Here is a 22,029-nt window from a genome sequence, read left to right on the forward strand (position 1 = left end):
AGTTGGATGTTCAAATTACATTAAATAAGAACATCAAGAGCATAAGGACTGGATGCACATTGGGTTCTTAGAAATAAAACAGGTATTTGTCTTGTTTGATAATGTGTAAACTTGTTTAAAAAAAAAAAAAAATCAGTTACCATAGCAATAGCTACAAACACGTATCTTGAAACAAAACAAAACAAAGCCAATGTGGTCTCACAGGGCAGCATGGTAGAGATTCACAGCCATGGTAATAACATATTTCTCTTCACAAGCTACAAGAACAAAAAGTACATTTTGGTAAAAAGCTCTCACTAGTCAATTTTTCTCTTTTTTTAATGGAAAGAGTCATTCTGATAAAGTAACTCTACTAGTATGTTGATCCCTACAATAAACACATTGAACAGCTGAAGGGACACACGATGACAGCAATGCTAATTTTGCTGGCTCTGATTCTGGGCTGCAGTTCTCACTAATCCTTCAGTCTCAATGCAACAAGGACTAAACATTGTATTTTCAATGTAATCCTTGAAAACTAATGAGCAACCTCTGTGCATAACTTCTGTTTGCATCACTCTTCAGGTGAAATGCCCATGAAAGTGCAAGACTATCTGAATGCAAAGTGTGCAAACAGGAATTTATTTACCCTAGTATGGTACCGGATATCGAGTTAAAAAATTAAAATAAATGTTTTCTAAAAACAGATTTCTTAAAAATGCTAAAATGTAAAACCTATCGTAATAAAATAAAAACCAGTAAGCCATTCCACTTCTTTAAAAGTATACAAAAAATCATCAAACTGAAGCTGATTAAATGTGGAGTGTGGCAAAGCAGTGGTGGTCCAGATTTGTTTTAAATGAGAAAGAATACAACTTTGATTCCCAGACAAAGCCCTAATCAACAGTGAAAAAATGGCCTCACAATTTATCAGTTTACCTGTCAGATTAAGAATATTTACATTCAAGCAAGCTAAGGCCATTCTTATGAACTGAAGCAGCCCAGATTAAGATTGTTACTTTTCATTTAAAGTAATGTATTCCCTGTCCAGATCAAATGAACTCAAATTGAGGGAGTCAACTAAATTCACACAGTACTCTAGAATACAGTCCCCAGTTTTTGTTCATAACATAATATAAAAAAATTATAAAAAGACTATTTCGTACACCCAGCTTACAGAGGCGCTATGAGAAAAGTGGATACGACCTGACAACCCTAAAAAGACAACATCTTGCTAAAATGCATAAATTGACACAGCTTTGCTAAATTTGATTCAATGACATACACTCTCCCAGAAAAAGTTAAAAAAAACAAAACAAAAAACAAACCCTAGCTCCGTACACAGTTCAAATTAACCCACACTACGACTATTCGGCTTAAACATGCTCTGTAGGCAAAGTCTTCTTTCTCCTGTAGATAGCTGGCTCATTACATTTGTTAAAACTTCTCATTTATAAAAAAATGTTTCTTTACAATTTTTTTTTTTTTTAAATTAACACACATACACAAATGTTTCCAGTTTAAAATAGCAAGACTTCATGTAATAATATATATATATATATATATATATATATATATATATATATATATATATATATATATATACACACACATATATATATACATACATAATATATATATATATATATATATATAAAATTAAATAAAAAAGGAGGAATGGAATAAAATTCAGATGCAGGTAAAATCTTAGAGAAATACAATAAATATGCTGAACACATGAAGTCTCAGCAGCTGGTAATTTGTTTCACTGTGTTTTGGCTCCATCCTCGACACCCCCTCATGGGCTCTGAGAGAACTGGTCCTGTTCTATTGGCTTTTTCACCCAGGCACCCAGCCCAGCCTTATGAAAAGCCTTAATGACTGCCTGCTTGGCTGAATGGTATTCTGTGGCAGCCTGCTTGACTTCATAGTACGAGCTGTGCTTGGCCAGTTTGATCCGTAGACTTGAGAGAAGCTGAAACAAACAATAAAACAAACAGAACAATTAGTAACTGCATAGCCTTTGTGCAGAGAGGCATACCTGTATTTATAATATCTTAAAAGTAAATATAGCTTACAAAATAGTTCCATAAATTCCCCCTGCCATGCATGTCAAATCACTATATAGCTCTATAATGTGAGACTTCACACGGTACCCTGGGGTAATGCTGTACCCCAGTCACTAGGTCATTTTACGAATTACCGCAGCTAAAAAATAAACATAATAAAACTTGCCAGAAACAGCAAGAAAAAAAAAATAGAAAAAGAACAGCAAAGAGCAGAAGATACACAGGTTTAGCCTCATGACTTGTATTAAGGCTATTATCTTCACTATGCAGCATCATTTTTATTTATATTTAAACGTCTGATTTTATTAGGATTGTATTATAATCCTGCCTAATAAAAGCTACAGTAATACGAGTCACAATTAATAAAAACATCCAACAATCAACAGAAAAAAAATAAATACATATTAATATAAACCTCATAAGATATTTGTTGCGATGTCTACAGCCGCAGAATCCGCTCCTGGACCAAAAAGAGACAAAGAAAAGGGCTCAAAGAAAGACACAGCACCATTAAGTGAGGATAGTTCTAACTCGCAACAAAGCATGGAACGGTCAAGTACTACGAGAGCAAAGTTAAGGTGAACAATGCCCCGGTGGGGGTAAGAAAATGATAAAAGATGTGTCTAGAATCCAAAAAGTTCTAGACAAAAGCCTGCCCTCCCTCCAAGAAACGATGTCCAATATCCAAACTGATATGGCCGCTGTCGGCACAAGATTAGCTGAATGTGAACAAAGGGTCTTGGATCAGTGGAAGACGAGCTATCGCCACTGGAAGTAACACAAAACTAAACAGAGAAATGAGTGACCTGGCTAGAAGAAAAAAATCAATGATTTGGAAAATCGGTCAAGAAGAAATAATTTCCGTGTAATTGGAATCCCTGAGGGCGCAGAAGGTAGAAATATTATGGTGCTTAGAATTGCAAAAAAATATTTTAAACATGCCGAAAGAAGAAATCAAACGCGTGCATAGGTCTTTAAGACCAAAAACTTCCGATGGCAAGCAACCCTGAGGAATTATCCTGAAATTACCGAGATATTGCGACAAACAGAAGCTCATAAATGCGGCGAGGAAAAACGAGCAACTCACCTACAACAAAAAGTTCTTCTTGATCTTTCTGCAGAATTGCAATGAAAGAGAATGAGATCTAACAACATCAAGTCATATCTCAGGTAAGAAAAGATCCCCTATGCTCTACTTTACCGAGCAAAGCTAAAGGGCAAAGGCTTATCTTTGAAAACTCCCAAGAGGCTAAAACGGATCTTCAGAAGCTGCTTCCCAATCTCCAACTTCAATGTGTACAGTGAACCGCTACATGCACTACATTTAAGTTGTTTGTATATCCACGCTCCCGCCTTTTGAGGAAGGAGGGAAAGGGGGGAAAAAAACAACACACAACGAGACATTAGCCTAGAGGTTTTCTGTATTGTCCCTGATTCTAACATGATCAAACATTCCTTTCTAAATGAGTGTCACAAATTTATCTAAGGAGGTAAATATAATCTATTTGCTGTTCCGGTGCTCATGTTGATAGCTGGGGCATACCGATCTTAACTCACGGGTCGAGTTACCAGAATTGTTCCAATATGCCCAGTTGGGTATATTTTTGTTAACTTTTGTCAATATTTTGCAGTTAAAAACTGTTTTAGCTTTTCCTGAAGCAGCGAAATGTTTATTTGTTTGAAATATTCGTGAATATAAAAGAAATGTAATAGCCGTATTGTAACACAAGGGGGCAATGTTGTACGAAACGTACCTCACATACTGGTATGTACCAAACCAATGGGTGCGGATTGCAGGCATGCAGTACTGTTACTGAATTATTTTCATGTTGTCTTTTACTAGATATTTACGCATGACAGCAATACAATTGAAAAATACGGTTGTTACCTCCTGGAATGTAAAATTGATTAATTGTCCTATAAAACAAAGAAGAATTTTGGCACAGCTTAAATCAGAAATTCCATTGATACAAAAGACCCATCTAACAGAAAGCGAAACCTTGAAATAAAACAAAAATGGGTGGGACAAATATTTTATTCCTGTTAGAATAGAAGGAGTAGAGGGGTATCAATACTTATACATAAAAATACTCCCTTTACAGTCCAGCACACTATCAAAGACAAAGATGATTGCTATGTATTGATAAAAGGTATACTACATAATGACCTGATCGTAATGTTGAATGTATACACACCAAATAATGACCCAGTGCCCCTTTCACTTACAGTGGCTCTCAAAAGTATTCATCCCTCCCTGGACTTTTCCACATTTTATTGTGTTACAACATGGAATCAAAATGAATTTAATTAGGAGTTTTTGCCACTGATCAACACAAAAAAAGTCCACAATGTCAAAGTGAAAAATAAAATCTAGAAATTGTTCTAAATGAATTACAAATATAAAAACAGAAAATAATTGATTGCATAAGTATTCACCCCTTTTGCTATGACACACCTAAATAAGCTCTGGTGTAACCAATTGTCTTTAGAAGTCACATAATTAGTTGAATGGAGTCCACCTGTGTGCAATTAAGGTGTTTCACATGATTTCAGGTTAAATACACCTGTCTCTGGGAGGTCCCACAGTTGGTTAGTACATTTCCTAACAAAAACTACATCATGAAGACGAAGGAACATTCAAAGCAAGTCCGGAATAAGGTTCTTCAAAAGCACCAATCAGGGGTAGGATATAAGAACATTTCCAAGGCATTGAATATCCCCTGGAGCACAGTAAAGTCCATTATTAAGAAATGGAGAGAATATGGCACAACTGTGAATCTGTCTAGAACAGGCCGTCCTCAAAAACGGAGTATCCGGGCGAGAAGGGCACTAGTCAGGGAGGCCACCAAGAGGCCTATGGCCTCTAAAGGAGTTACAGTCTTCCACGGCTGAGCTGGGAGACACTGTGCATACGGCAACAATAGCCCGGGTGCTTCACAAAACTGGCCTTTATGGGAGAGTGGCAAAAAGAAAGCCATTGTTGAAAAAAACTCATCAAATCTCAGCTAGAGTTTGCCAGAAGGCATGTGGGAGACTCTGGGACCAAGTGGAAGAAGATTCTGTGGTCTGATGAGACAAAAATAGAGCTTTTTGGCCTCAACGCTAAGCGCTATGTTTGGCGCAAGTCTAACATTATCCTGAGAACGCCATCCCCACCGTGAAGCATGGTGGTGGCAGCATCATGCTATGGGGATGCTTCTCTGCGTCAGGGCCTGGAAAGCTTGTGAAGATAGTGGGCAAAATGGATGCAGCACAGTACAGAGAAATCCTGGAGGAAAACCTGCTGAAGTCTGCAAGAGACCTGGGGCTTGGGAGAAGATTCATCTTCCAGCAGGACAATGACCCCAAACATACAGCCAAAGCCACACTGGAGTGGCTTAAAAACAAAAAGGTCAATGTCCAGGAGTGGCCCAGTCAAAGGCCGGACCTCAATCCAATTGAGAATATGTGGAAAGAGTTGAAAGTTGCTGTTCACCAAAGGTCCCCATCCAACTTGACAGAGCTTGAGCAATTTTGCAAAGAAGAATGGGCAAAAATTGCAGTGTCCAGATGTGCAAAGCTGGTAGAGACTTATCCAAATAGACTCATGGCTGTAATTGCTGCCAAAGGTGCATCTACCAAATATTGACTCAAGGGGGTGAATACTTATGCAATCAATTATCTTCTGTTTTGTATTTGTAATTAATTTAGAACAATTTGTAGATTTTATTTTTCACTTTGACATTATGGACTTTTTTGTGTTGATCAGTGGCAAAAACTCCTAATTAAATCCATTTTGATTCCACAATAAAATGTGGAAAAGTCCAAGGGGGGTGAATACTTTTGAGAGCCACTGTAGATCACCAAACTACTTGCCAGTTACACAAAGCTTCCAGTACTGATGGGAGGGGACTTTTCTAACCTCAATTTAGACAAATAAACCTTCTCCCTCAGACATAAGGATTTCAAATGCTTTAACGGATACGTGTAAAGGAGCAGGAATATCAGGTGTTTGGAGATTAATAAACCCTAAAATAAGAGATTATACATTGTATTCCAGACCTCATAAATGTTACTTTAGAACTGACGCTTTTTGGGTTACACAAGCTATTTTATCAAATGTCTGGGAATCTAAAATTCAGAATATGATTTATTCAGATCACTCCCCAATTACAATATCCTTCTCCCATAAGTGGGGACAAATGGCTTTGCTCATATTTGAAGATGCTAATGCTGGAAAAAAATGGCCTGTAATTTATCTGAAGCATATAATGAAGAACACCACATTTTGAAGCAAATAGAAAAAATTATAAAGGACACTCCAGTCTATCCTATGCTGGACCTTGGGAACTCAGGTGAACAGGTTACTTAAACCATTGCCTCAATTTAGCTTCTTTTTTTAATTTATGTATTTGTTACTCAGACTTGCTTAACCTATGTATCTGTGTCGACTTGTTCTTGAAAAGAAAAAAAAAAAAGCTACAGTAATACGGTTTATCACCTATATGAAAATAATTAAATAAATACATACATACATACATACATACATACATACATACATACACTGATTTCCTCAGTAAAAAATTGTTGCCTACCAAAACAAATGACGTCTGTAATTATGCAGACAACACCATACTCTTCAAAAGATGGCTGAGACTTAAATCCATTCTGTACGGCTCATGTATACCATACTCCTCACACACACATACCTTTGACTGCAGGCGTATCCAGCGGCTGTACAGAACATGCTTGCAGAGACGGGATGCACGGCCCATGTCATCCTTTCCTGTAGTGGCGTTAATGACCTCAAGGGCCTGGTCTCCCACTGTCCAGTTCACACTGAAATTGGGAGCCTTGCCTGGTTGTCGGGCTTCTGCGTTGCTAATACCTGAAAAGGTATAAAGAAAATGACAGCTGTAAAAAAGAAAGACATGCTACTCATGTAAACAAAACCCTCAATTTAGATCCTATACTATATTGAAATGTTATTACTAAGGCCCTGTGAAAATTGCATTTTTTTTTAATTCACGGCAGTGTCACAGGTAAAATATCGTATTTCGCACAGAACTATTTTTATAAATTAAAGAGGATCATTTTGTTCACCCTCCCCCCTTCTTTATTCCTCTTCCAGGATGTTATCCCTGTTTAGGCTGCGCTCAGTGTAAAATCACTGTGTAAAACAGATAGCTTTAGACATCATAGTTAGAACTAACTAATGAACACAGACATCTCAAGTTCTGAAAACTGCCATGCATTAGATTATCTGAATAGGCTATTAAATAAGTGACATCATATTTAATATAAACCGCCCTACTAAACAAGATCGCTAGCAAATGTGATTGTCAGTAAATGAAACACAAATACTCGAAAATATCAGCAGGAATAAGACACTGAAACTTTTCATCACTGCCTTGCTATTAATTTACCAAACCAAAGAAGTAACAGCAGCTATTATCTCTCGTATCGGTCAAGAGAAACACAGTAAGCACACACCAATGCAGATAATCAAAAGTCTATTTACTACTATATAACTAAGTCTAATATGCTACAAGCATTTGTATTATTTTTTTTATTTTAAACGGTATTGTAAAGATGTTGCCGTTTCCTTGAGTTGATAATGTTGTAGGGTTTTGGTTTTATATATTCAAAAATGAATACAATTTCATTCACATTTAAAAAAAAAGAAGTCCCCTAGATGCCGCTTAACTTTGCAACGGTGTCATACCCACTTTAGCTTTTCTTCTTTCCTATGTGTTTGTTGCTTTTAACATGCAATCCAAAAAAAAAACAAATTTTTTCTCCTGTTTATTTAATACATCATTTTACACAACAGTCTGGGACTGACAAATTGCTGAGACAGACAGTAGGCTTCATTCTTAACTTGGATGCAAAGAATTAAAAGGCAGTATTTACGAATCTTTCGCTTTCTATTGGGAAAAGTCATTATAAATAATACAAAATAGTCTGCACTGTAAATGTTTATCACATTACTAGTTACTTCCCACCTCAGCATGTGTGCTGTTTAAAATGTTTACAATATCAAAAACATTAACCTCAAGATAAAACTATAATTAATTACTAACTAAAAATGGACCAAAGGGACTCTGTATAACTTTGTCGCTTTGCACTTTCTGACTTTTGTGTTTTCCTTTGTTTTTCTACTGCAAGTAAGAAATGTATCAAACACTGAACACATATTCAGCCAGCCGCTATTGCTGTTAATAAAATGCAGCCGCGGTAATAAACAAACACCGTCAAAGTATGATGACTATTTATGTTTACCAGAGCATTTATACTTCTAAAAAATGCAGAAAAACTGTGCTTCACTGATACGACAAGCTGAAAACAGCAAAGATCATGAGCAGCACAGAAAGCTCTCCAGGCATAATCACCAGACACCTGCTTCACCTATATATCAGAGTGGAAATCCACGCAATCAAAATTCCAGCGTGCAGCTGGAAAATGTGGACATGATAGATTCTGTGGTTTTTTTTTTGTTTGTTTTTTTGATTAGCCATTCACTTTGAGATGCTAAACAAAGATTAAATAAGTATACATCGTGGTTTAGAGAATATATAATACTGTTAAAAAAAAAAATTCAAGATCATTATTTTCTCTTACTTTCACTTTCATTTGTGCATTTCTGAGCCATCCTGCTTACCCCTATGACCCTTATAAGTACCCCCAGGGGTACGCATACCCCTGGTTGAAAACACGTCTTAACTAATAGGATGCCATCCAAACTGATAAAGATGAAGAGGGTATTCAGTTGCAGTGGTCACATCCTTACCCCCTATTGTTCCAGACTGAGCCCAGAAAATGTTAATATTTTGGTGTTTCTCCACAGTAATTTGAAATAAAACAGCAGCATTATTTTGCTGAGCCTGTGTGGGCTGGAGTGAACACTACTTCCAGTTAGGGAGTGCCTGATAGAACTGTAGTACCAGTGTGTTGTATTTGTTTTAAAACTTTAAATGAAAGTTATTTTTCTTGTTAAAAAATGACTTGACTTGCGTATTTCTTTAAATAGCCATTTAAAAACGGATTACAAAAAAATGACATTATACCGCGGTACGACGTAACCGTGGTATATTTTATGATGGTTACCATACCGTCAAAATGTGATACCGTGACATCCCTACATGACATAATCACTGCATAGCACTATGTGCATGGTGAACAGTACACGCAGGCACACAGCAGAGCTGTACAATTTCATTAATGTGTTTTTTTTTTTATCCTATGAAATACAAATAATAATTATGAAAAAATTTATTTAATTTCTGAGGAGTATTGAATAAAATCGCGTTATTGGGCTAATTTCATGATTGCCGCGCAGTCTGTGAAATCGCGATTTACACAGGGCCTTAGTTATTACATGTAGAGGCGAAACAAGGATATTTAAACAGGATTTCTGTACATAGATTTACAAATTTGAACATAAATATCACCATTCTTTAAATCACGAAATGGGTGTTCTCTGGAGTTCTATATATTTTTACCAGAAGAAATGCACTGAATAGATGTTTGATTTTCACAACCTTGATTCACTTATTCTAATTATCTTAGTTGCTGGTTTTAGATCCGTTACTGTCTGAATCAATTGAAATGGACCCGTATGTATATCTGGACAGGCAGATTAAATGGCGTCTCCACTATATCTCCATCACCCATGCTTGCATCCCACGTAAGGGATAGCATTATTTTACATATTCGTAAGAGAGACTCTGTAGAACAAATATACTGTAGTATGGGGGGCTGCTATGATTCTGATTTTAAACCAACTAAGACCTACAGTACCATTCAGCTCTATTAGCCAACTAAGGAAAACATAAGAAAAGCACTGTATTATTATTCCCTACGAAGGGGATAAAGTGGAAGAGGTTGTACCTATGAGAATATCCGATTTTGGAGATAGACACAGTGTCTGTCTGTCGGTACATTGTCTTACATTGTTGCATATATCTAGAAAACCGCTTATTCAATTGTCATGAAACTTGGTTGTAACATGATTATCTTAAATGAATGAGAATATCTGATTTTGGGGATACGGGGGTGTGGCAATGTGCCCCGCCCCTGTGTGCATTTGTGTGTTATATGTTGTATGTTGCGTGTGTTAATGTTGGTGTATAGAGATGGCTGCATGGGATATAAATGGGTGTGTGCAGCACGAGTTATTTAAAATGTATAATTGTATTTAGGCACGGGATTGCACTTCCGCTGTCAGCTGGGAAGCTGCTGGCTTTGAAGATGGGTGGAGGTCGGGGGACCACCTGCCCCCGCAGCTTTTCCGCAGCCAGGACTGCCCCGGCTGAAGGGGTCAGCCTGGGAGCTGTCGGCAGTTATGCTCACAGCATTGCCAGTAGCAGCCTGGCTACTGGCAACATTGCCACCCATGAACCCCTTAAAGTCCCTGTTCTTGGCTTGGGACTTTGTGCTGGACTTTTGGGATTTTAAGGGGGGAGGTGGCCATTGAGGCTATGTGTGCTGCACACTAGGGGGGGTATATGTGGCAATGTGTCCCGCCCCTGTGTGTATTCTTGTGTTTTATGTTGCGTGTGGTGTGTTAATGTTGGTGTATAGAGATGGCTGCACGGGATATAAATGGGTGTGTGCAGCACGAGTTATTTAAAATGTATAATTGTATTTAGGCACGGGGATTGCACTTCACTTCACGTGCATTTAAAGTATTTAATATGTGAGCACAGGGTTGCACATAATTAATTCACGTGCTGGGATTCAAGTGAATAATTATCAATTGAATCCCGGCACAACAGTATATATTGATGCACGTTTCACTCACTCGGGGTTGTGTGTTCGGTGAGTGGAGAACGGGTGTGGAGAGGAGGTAAAATAAACGATAATAATAACAACAACAACAACAACAAATGTTTAGACTCACCGTGTTTGTTTGTCTGTTTGTCCACTGTTTGTTTTGTGTTAATCCGTTTTGTTTGTCTATTTATTTTGGCCTCAAGTGCCGTGTCCTGTTTTCTGTCTAAAACCTTTTGTTTGTTTATTAAACGCACTGAGCGCAGCCATTGCTTCTCAGTTTCAAGCCCAGTACCGTCTGTCTGTGTATTTCTTTCTGGCCTGAAGTCCTCCCTGCAGCTAGCCTGTCACAGGGGGTCTATGTCCATTCATCCATCCGTCTGTATGACACAATTACATTTTTGCATTAATCTGGAGAATCGCTTATCTAATTGTGATTAAACATTTTAAACATCTTATTCAATACTATTGTGTAATACTATTGCTATATGCCATGGTCATCAACTTTTTCATCCTGCTGATGGCTCTCATTTTAAATATAAAGCAGTGGTGGGGGTGTATGTTAAAGACATACCTTTGCATTCCCCTTAACATATTGCACTGCCAGAGATTTCACATGGTCTTTCAACAGTGTTGCAAACCCTGTGGTTAAACAGTTGCTTACAAATTCCCATCAGGTACAGGAGATTTCCTTCTATTTGTCCTGCCTGTGAGATGAGGTGTCTGCTCGGGATTGATGTTAATCTTCACATGCTGCTTTGCTCCACAGTAAATCTGCCTTATTTACGTTTCCCTTGCAAGAGGAGTAAAAACAGCAATGGCTAAAAACTTCCTTCAGGATTGCATCAAAATTCAGCCAGGTAATCGCTGGCTCAGTGGGTTCAGGTAAAAGCCCTTGCACTCAGTTGAAGTCTTTATCAAAGTCTGGCATCAGCAGGCTGCAAGCCACACAACCATCATTATGACTTTGAATTCCAATTTCACTCTAAGGGACTGTGTGATCCCTTTTTAAAATTCTTTAACTGGAAACGGTTAATCGCCACTCCATTATCTCGCTAGTTCAATTTTCCTTTTAAAAGAGATACTGCTGAAGGCTTTGTAGGACAAAGAGACAATGCAAGCTGACATTTAAAATGATGTGGATACCTTGTGTGCTAGGCAGACTAAATGAAACCACTTAGTTGCCACTATGACCAATTACTTCCTGCAAATCCTGAAGTGGCTTTAGTTACCGGGTTGACTGGACAGAGGGGTTGTGCACTGGTGCAGAACTGGACTGTGGCTGATAACTCATACCACGTCAGCCAATGCTGTACATACAAAATTAGAGGTGACCTAGATCTATGGCTAAACATTTTGCATCACCTAGAATTTTAAGATTGAGACATAATAAAATAAAATAAAAACTTTATGAACAAAATGTAGATATTTTATTAAACATCATGTAATCAAAGAAACTACAAAATGGTATTGCAAAAGTCTACCGGAAACCATAATGGTAGTACAGTACTTCACATTAGATTTTTAAATATCACATTTTTCAATTTTTCAGTTTTTTGTGACGCGGTATGTAATTCAATATGTTAACGTAACATTATTCAGCAGGTTTAATTTGACTCTATGAAGCCAAATTTGTTAATTCTTGTGACAAAGAAAGAGTCTAAGCTGCAAATCTCCCTCCCGACCAGAAAGGGTGCTGTGTAAGGGGAACGGTATGCTTCCCCGTAGACTGGTCGACTCGACGGTGGGTGGAAACCGGAAGTTGGCCATCTTGGCGGAAGTGCATAGCGAAACGTACACGAAACAAATCCCTTGCCATTGGCTACGGGGCAGGCAGCGACTGGAGAAAGCCTGGCACCAGGCTGCTTGCAGGGCGGAGTTGGATAGTACAAAGGGGACGCTGAGTTTTCACTACGCAGCCAGAGCCAGCATTTGTTTGTTTGTTTTTGTTGTTGCAGAAGAATAGGATGGAGCATGGAGCTTCAGCCACAGAGCCAGCACTAACCCTGACTCACCGTCTCACTGCACAGCTCAGCAAAGCAAAGCACCACCTGCAATTCACACACTTGCACCAGAGCACAGTTTCGTGCAAGGAGGATTGTGGTTACTGGAGTGTTTTGATTTGTTTGGTGTCTATTTTTGCAATTTTGTAGCGTGGCAGCTAGGGAACTGACCAATGAGGAACGGCTTCCCTTGCGCACCTTCGGCAGAAGAAAAGACATGGCAATGAGGGAGAACATCTGGGAGTCCATTTCCAGGGAACTGGGTACAGCTGGTGTGTATGATTCATTTACCTTTACTGAAATAAGTATTCTGAAAAGCTATTATGTATTCTACATTTTTATTAGCTGTACAACAGGACTATCATATGTGTGATTTTTTCCAGCTGATGATGGAGGAGGAGAGTCGTCTATCACATTGCGTGTGCCTGATGCCACTGGTGTGAAAGCTAGTGTCGCAGAAAAAGTACAATTTTATCGCAGGACAAATCGCATTGAGTATACAGAAATGTACTGTATATATTTATGTATATTGTACATTCAACTGGAAATCCAAGCATTTTTTTTATCTAATTCATTCTCTGTACATGAATTGTACACTTTGTTTATATTCTATAAACTTCTATACCAAATAGACCTTTACCAGATACTAGATGATACTAGCCTTCATTAACCATACCAATTAAGAGTACAAAACTCATGAAAAAAAGTCAAAGTTTCATAAAAACTGACGTAGGGGTTCTTAAAATACTACAAGTGTAACTAACAGTATGGGCACCTCCACTAAACTCACTTGGACTGGATAAAGAGGTGGTAAGATACAAAACATGTAAAAAAACAAATACAAATGTGCCCAGAAGCTTCCAATAGAAAGCTCAATTTGCACAGACTGACATGAATTGCAAAAATCAAGCAGCTGTGGTTTGACTTCATACTGTAGGTACGGCTCAGGACCCCACAGCAGAGCGTTCTGTGATTATTAGCAAAGGCAGCAAATCAGTCTTAAATATAAAGCACGAGCACACCTATACCTAAGCAATATACTGTATATATTTATCTTGCTTTATATATCAACTCTTGCTTTATATATAAATATATAAAACACAGACTGTAGGTGAATCATGCATAGATGTAATTACCACTAGACCGCTTACCACTCAGTAGAGGTTTATTGAGTGTGAATGACTGGGGCAGGTCCTCAATGTCAGCTATTCTCTGGTACATGGCCCGGGAGAGGTGGTCCGCGTGGTATAAACTACCAAGGATGATACTGGAGAAGTAAATGGGCTCCGTGAAGTAGTTCATTAAGGATCCCTGGATTCCAACCACATTCCACCTGAAATATACACAAGGATATGAATAGTCAAACGGTTGCACTGCGCCAGGATTTGCCAAATAGATACAGACTCTTCTACATCTGAGTCAGCCAGTTCCCCTCCAGCCCAAGACATGAAAATGTTAATGTTTAAATGGCATAATAAAAGGTTCTGCAGTCCAATCCCTAACGGACAGCAGGGGCAATGCAACAAAAATGCCATTATAAAAGTTTCACATTATGGTCCTTTGAGACTGGCAGTTTTCAACAATGCAAAAACAGTCGCAGTGAAAAGCTGAATAAAAAGGATGGCTGACTCAGAGTCAGGCACTGACCAGCATCAGACCTCACTTATTCAGCCAGTTGTTGCTCTCGAGTTAAAGCTACTAATACATAATATAATGTATTGTATTTAACTGGTTAGAACTCCGCTACTAACACTGTTACTGTCCCCCCTTTACTCCAATGTGAATGTTCTTTAGATGTTATAGAACACTACAGATAAACTGCTGTATCCTGGTAACTTGGCTTGGAGTTTGAACTGCTTATCAATACATTGATTAGGTACCACAGAACTTTACATCTACAATGTTACCTGAGATATCTACTGTTAATACTGCATGGTCAGTCAAAATGCAGCAAGACTGATGCTATGTTTAAACATGATGCGTGTTTAATGAACACAGACATACTGAAGCTGTACTGTTTCATTAACCTCAGTCTTTTCATTTTCTAGAGGCTAAAAATCCTGCGGGTGCAAGTGGCAACGCCCCCCACCGAAAACGAATTGCAGGGTTTATAGGGGTCTAAATCCTGTATATACTGGGCCTACATATGTACCTTAATTAAAACCCGAAATTCTAAATAAGTGTATAACTTTGTTCATTTTTATTATTATTTTAGGTATTGAGACTTAAAGAGCAAGTAAAATTTACTTGTGTCTATTAAAAGTAATTACAAAATAATGTATTTATATTAGAATTTAAAAACTTGTCTTAGCACACAGTAAATTTCAAAGTAAGTAAAGTCCACATATTTAAGCAAACTGTTTGGTTATGCATAATTACACACAGAAAAATGTGGTGAAAGAAAGACCGAACCAGACACCAATGAAACAGAGAAATTATATTTCAGGCACAAAAACAAACAATGTCACATTATATAGATACCATAATACCAAGTGAGACGGAAGAAAAAAATGTGAAGCAATTTCTAAACTAAAGATAAGAAGCAGCATTAATTGGTAGTACATTTTAATACAGAAAAGGTAAGCCATAAGCTGTATTTTGTTTTCTATCTTTTCATGTATTCCATTTTTTCCTTTGCATTTGCTACAAAAAAAGACACATTAAGTTTCTAAAAATATTCATGGAACCAACCAGTCCTTACATTTATTTTAGTCTTCCAAGAGTATACATACGGCCGTTTCTCATTAACTACCGAGTCCGAGAATGCACAAGTGCATAAATAAATCAATAAATCAATAATACTTTTGTACTTTTTATCTGCATTGTGTCTAAACTGTCAATAATATTACTTGACCACAGTTTTTCAGCAACTGAGATTATGCACCAAAAGATCTGACCGGTACATCTTGTGGCTCATAAGTGATATTTTTCTTTTAATAAAGACTGAATGAGCAAAACAAAGCACTTAAAAATAAAATAATCAGTCATAATTGCGCAATGTGAATATCATTTCCTGAATGAATTGTATATTCTTGGTTTCAGATCGATCTTCTAAGTCAATGCATAAGACATTTTACAATGGTATAACATATACTCACTGTATTTCGTACACCGAGTAAAAAAGACGATCTTACATAGAAAACGTAGGTTGTTTGTTAAAAAAAAAAAAAAAGTTATACAATGTCATAACACTGCTCTACAGTTACTGACTCAGGTATATGATTGTACTACAGTTCAGCCTTCATCGCCAACATCGCTTGTAAGCTCGAAACTGATTGGTCCATTCACGGTGTCCATGGAAACATAAGCCCAGAAACGAAATGCCCTCAGAGAAGGAATGTTTTACTCGACTTACATACGTAATGAATTGTGGAAATACCCGCTATTTTACTGTAACCAAATAAACATTTTGAATACTATTCGCTGGAACATACGAACACTATAAAAACTAGTTTTTTTTTCTTTTCTTTTTGAAATAACTAGTTTTTTTTTCATTTCTATTTGAAATAAGTATTTTTTTTTTCTTTTCTTTTTGAAATAACTATTTTAGGTGGCTCATCTGGCAAAGTAGACCGCAATTTAGTCGGCCGCCGGCTGGAAATGAGAAGGCTGTAACGTTATCCATTTTTCACCTCTATTTTTAAAACATCTCTTTAGTTTAAGTAAATTCAACTTTGCTTTGCTTTTTTAGTTGTTTTTGTACTGTGTTTTGTTTTGTATTTTTGTGATTATGTATACCTGTATGTATGTCCATTGCTGGTACCCTAGTGGTGGCCACCAACCACTGCAACTGCCTGTGTGTGTTAAAACCTGGACACCTGAGTGGTGTTTCAACCCTCTGTCTCTCTCGTGTCTCAGCCGATACCCACACTAACAGAACATCCCTTTTACAGTCTCTAGAACTCCCAGGGCATCAGCATAGTTATTTTATTCACAAACATCAGCACTGGCTTAAATAATAAAATAAATAACAATTAAGAGGGAAAATATTGTCCACAGAATACGGAATTACGCACCTTGATAACATTGGTCTTTTTGGTTTCATATACACTATGTGCATATTTTGAAACCACATTTGTGTTTGTTAACTACGCCATTAGCTTGTCCTGTTTCAACATGTCCTTTTATATTGAACACAGCCAGAGGAGGCTTTGGATTTCCACAACAGGCAATCAACAGTCCTAATTAAGAAAGTGCAGCACTTCGACACAGGGGAGAATGGACAGACTGTAGTGATTGTACTTTAAATTAAATGCAGCGCCTTAGGATGTCAAGACAAATCAGTTGACTCAGTATTTTCTTGTAAAGGCTTAAACTGCTAAAAGCTACATTTTATGTTCAGCTTTAGGAAGTCACAAATTGAATTGCCCTTTTTACACCCCACTGGGTATAAAAAGGCTGATCTTGAACAAGATTTTTTAGGCATTTTTTAAACGTGAAGAAAATAACTCGGGCAGCAGTGTGGAGTAGTGGTTAGGGCTCTGGACTCTTGACCGGAGGGTCGTGGGTTCAATCCCAGGTGGAGGACACTGCTGCTGTACCCTTGAGCAAGGTGTTTTACCTAGATTGCTCCAGTAAAAACCCAACTGTATAAATAGGTAATTGTATGTAAAAATAATGTGATATCTTGTAACAATTGTAAGTCGCCCTGGATAAGGGCCTCAGCTAAGAAATAAATAAATAAATAAATAAATAAATAAATAAATAAATAATAATAATAATAATAATAATAATAATAAATAATAATAATATGCATAATATACATCATATCAGTCATTTAAAAAAAAAGAAGAAAAGTATTCTCTCCGTATGGAGTTTGCCTGTGGTGGAAGAGATGTCTGGCAGGGATGGGAAATGTAAATCATCAGTAAATAATAAATAAGAGACCTTCAGGGTTCCAGGTTATCGGGTACAAGTGAAACAGGAATATCATTAAAAACTACAAAGCATATCGCTTCCGATAAAAAGAAAACCAAAGCGTATTAGGATAAACAAAAAAGGCTGAAACAACAGATCCTTGAAGGATGAAGTTAAATAACAATCAATCAAACAATAAACTATGGAGAATGCCGTAAACATGGGATTATATTTGTAGGTATTAGGGAGGAAGTATTATGGAACTGGGTGACCTCGCACACTGTATACAAGTGTCTTAACAACTATGCAAAAGAGCCGGGCTCGTCTGCATGAGCTTTTAATCATCCAGTCTCAACGACAGTGGGCAGAATTCATAACGGCAGTGTATCACACAACACTGCCAATTACATATGTATTTGTTTATAAGGGTTACATTCAGTACACACATACCTACTGGAGTGAAGTTCTAATTCGAAAGACATTTTGATGGTTGCTGTCAAATTCAGTATACAATGATATGTTATAGGTGCGGGATCTAGCCACTTCAAAGACACTACCACATAGTGTGTGTTCTTCATCCTAAAGATGGCCAACAATCCAGTAGTGAAAAGAGAATTTTATTGTATTCTTTTAAACGTGAAGAAATTGCAGAGTACAATTAGCCTAAGCACTAAGGCTTTCCGGGAACTTTGACAGTTCAAAAAGCTACAACAGAACTTCTGCTTTATCAAGTCATTAACATATTTCACTGTCCTAAACTGAAATACAATCAGTCACACGTCTGGTATCATTGCCTCTAATTTTGCCTCCCTATCAAGATGATGCTGTTTGCAGACTTTGAAAAGTCGGATCAAAAGATTGTCAAAAGTTATTATACAGTACCTGCCAATGGCAAAAGGCAGTGGTTCTCACCTCTATTGTTTTTTTTCTTTTAACTGTGCTGCTGTTTTGTGGAAACCATTTACTGCAGTGCAATGAAACTCGACAGGGTTTGCAACAAGATTCTAGAACTACCGGCATAAGTCACATTGGGTAATATCGCCAATGTCTATGTCATCCTTATTTATATGGAGTAAGTCTTCTATTGTTTCAAATATATATATTATAAAATAAAATAAACTGCAGAACTTTATATATAGAGACAGATCACTGTTAATTTAAGGATTCAAAGGTGCATCTATGTTGCTTGTTACTAGTTATGTAACATTATTTTATTTTCACAAAAAAGGTTTCATTGTTATGTAAAGACCTTGATAAATCTGGGCCGGCAATTAGGGAAAGATACTTTTTTCCCCCCCATAGCTGTTGCCAGGTGAGTTTAAAAACCACACTGTACATTCATTATTACCAACAAATATAGTAGCTGTGAGTGTTGTTGCATGTGCCATCCATAACTATAAAACACAACTGCTAGAAAGGTAATAAATTCAATGACACACATGTCAATGTCTTTTTCAACGTTGTCAATGTCTTCAAATAGTTTCTTTAAGTACTGGGGTTGAAACAGAAACCCGTACCGGTAAGGGAACTCAAAGACTACAGTGAGGAGCGGTGAGTGTGGCAAAGAGCAGAGGCAACTGACCTGGCAATCTTGTCACTGCAGGACATTGTGAGCAGTCTCTCTCCCTGCAGTACCCCGTCCCATGTCTGGATGGTGTTACTGGACCGTACTGGGATCGTCCCCTCGCCAGACTCAATCTTCGTCCGAAGTTGACCTCGAGCTTTCCGGTTCGGGTGCCTGTCTCCTTGGTCTGTAATTTCATTAAAAACATTTTTTTAAAAATATATTCTTAGATATCTTTTTGATGCCTTATGTACAGCACACTCTGTTGTAGTGCATCTTTCTGCAGATATTCAATTGACTACCATTACATTGTAATGTATGATTCCTAACTCCTAAGCCATAGATACTGTCCATGGGGTTATCGTTTTAAGCAGGGTACAGTGTTGGGTTTTCATACTGCTGTCTTTGCAGAGTAAGAATAGCTTTGAATAATATTTTCAGGTAACAGCACCTTAGCACAGACTGTGCATTTCTAACAAGGTAGGAAAATCTGCAGTTACTCGGGTGTATTCACTTGTTGTGGTTGATTTCAATATGACAGCAGTCATTGACAACATAGGACCCAACAGAGAGAAATAGACTAAAGAGACTCCACTCCCCTCATTGAGGTCTTGAAAGATAATGTTTGTACATAACACCTAATAAACAGTATTTACCTTTCAATTCAAATCAATTAGCAGACACATTGTGAATCCTGTGAAAATTCCAACCAGTCCTGAGAATGACACATTACTTCACACCACTGAGGTTAAAAAAGAATACATTGTCTATACCGGTGGTGCCCAATCCTGGTCCTGGAGGGCCGGTGTCCTCCTGGCTTTTGTTCCAACTGCCCCCTAAATTACTTAATTGGACTAATCAAGCACTTATTAGAAGCTTAATTGGTCCAATTAAGCAATTTAGTGTACAGTTGGAACAAAAACCAGGAGGGACACCGGCCCTCCAGGACCAGGATTGGGCACCCCTGGTCTATACAGTGCACTCCGTTTATAAAAATGTTAGCATGAGAATAAGAGCTTGTTCCCTGCAGTGTAATGGGTTGACCACTAGATGTCACCAGTTCCCGCATGTATGTACGCCCATGAAAAATCCACAGCTACTTTCCCTTAACAAATTAAGGATAATGGTCAATTGGTTAAATGTCTGCTTGTTAAAGGTAATGGCACCTCGATAAAAAGGTAAGAGTACGAGATCTAGTGTTTGTTCCACACACAGTATTGTTTACTTAGTCCTCCAACTGAGAGCTAGGTTTATTTTGTTTGTTTTATTAGCTGTTGTTTCGCCACTGCAGTGTAAGAAAAATAAAACCAACACCGGCTTAAAACTGTAAATCAAGACTCCAGCCTGATCATTTACACTGTCCTCGGCCACCCTGTTGCATTACAATTAGCAAAAGCATGCCATCAGCAGTTTAAATACAGTATACAGATGTCAATGATACTCAATCACTGAGGACAATACATCAAAAAAAGTCCTTGTGGATAAGTAGCTTGTTATATGATCACGATTATGTATACCTGTACTCAAGGCTGCAGAATCCTATTTCACTACAGTATACTTGAGACGTGATCTTCTCATGAGGATGCCTAGTTTAACTGTCGTGCGGTGTTACGTGTAATGGCCTTTGACTTAAAATGACATTACAGTACGGTATTTTATTGTCAAGACTACCACTGCATTTAAGCATCTGCGGCTTACTTATTTTCTGTTGCAATGCAAATCTCACAGTTTTTCATTAAGCAGAGATGCAAAGCTCTGCAACCCCCCCCCTCCCCCTCCCCCTCCCCCTCCCCCCTCTCACCGCGGCGCACCGCAATCCCACTCCCTCTACATGCATATATAACATAATACACATAATAACACTGCTGTACTCAGTATGTATTCAATGAATGTGTATTCACTTTACTGAAATACATTTTCACTAACAGAAAACACAAAAAATATACCTGCACAATGCAGTGGTGCAGTCACGTTTGATTACAAACAATGCAGTGTTTCCTGCATCATTGCACTGTCCACGCTGCGTACATGACTAATCACGTGAGATGTGATCAAATTCAAATTCAAAAACAGCTTTATTGGCTGTACACGTCATTGCACTTGATCAAGTACGGTATTACACGTAGTCAGTTTGTCCCAAAATGATTCTTATAAGCGGATTGCTTGATTCTTATAAGCAGAGTATTTTATATTGGTTAGTATAGGAATGATTTTGTCCCAGTGGTTTTGATCACTATATGCAGTTGATTGTTATATCAGTGATTTTTATAAATGGAGTGCACTGTACTATAGTATTTGATGGGGTAAATATTAATAATAAATTACGTTTACTGTGCATCACATCAACATGTGTCCTTCTGGACTGACATTGTTGTTTATATTATTAAAAACAATGTATTCACCAGTGCTTAATTTGTAAATCGGGAGGTCCCAGAACACATAGTGAGTGCGAGAGGGGGGGTGTTCCAGGGGACTCTGAGGTCCCGGAACACATGAGAAAAAAAGTGACAAAACACAATGTAGCCAGACAATGTAACTATAACCTGTGTTAAGGTGTCATCTTTAGCCTTGGCTACAATGCTTGCTGCCGCTAAATGGGCCTTGGTTCGGGCATGTTCAAAAACCTTTTTTCTGAGGGCTCTTTGTTGTTTTTTTACGTCGGAGGCAGAGGACATTACTCTACATTCCACCCACTCTTTTGCTACTTTCATCCCTCCAGTCTTTTCCGGACCCAAGCTCCCTACCTTTTTGCATGTTGTATAGCCCAGCTTTGAATTTTGCATGACAAGCCAGGGGTTATACATTT

The 22,029-nt window shown here is 37.8% G+C and overlaps 1 protein-coding gene across 1 annotated transcript; it reads right to left on the bottom strand.

Annotated features, from left to right (window-relative positions):
- Positions 1-1,627: 1,627 nt before the first annotated feature.
- LOC131730055 (double-stranded RNA-specific editase 1-like) lies at positions 1,628-19,410 on the bottom strand (the record flags this gene model as incomplete). Its single annotated transcript, XM_059020349.1, has 4 exons — positions 1,628-1,954; positions 6,737-6,915; positions 13,954-14,135; positions 19,242-19,410. Coding segments are annotated over 4 exons (707 nt in total), but the record flags the coding sequence as incomplete, so codon positions are not given.
- Positions 19,411-22,029: the final 2,619 nt, after the last annotated feature.

Source organism: Acipenser ruthenus, unplaced genomic scaffold (genome assembly GCF_902713425.1).
Source record: "Acipenser ruthenus unplaced genomic scaffold, fAciRut3.2 maternal haplotype, whole genome shotgun sequence".
Lineage (NCBI taxonomy): Eukaryota > Metazoa > Chordata > Actinopteri > Acipenseriformes > Acipenseridae > Acipenser > Acipenser ruthenus.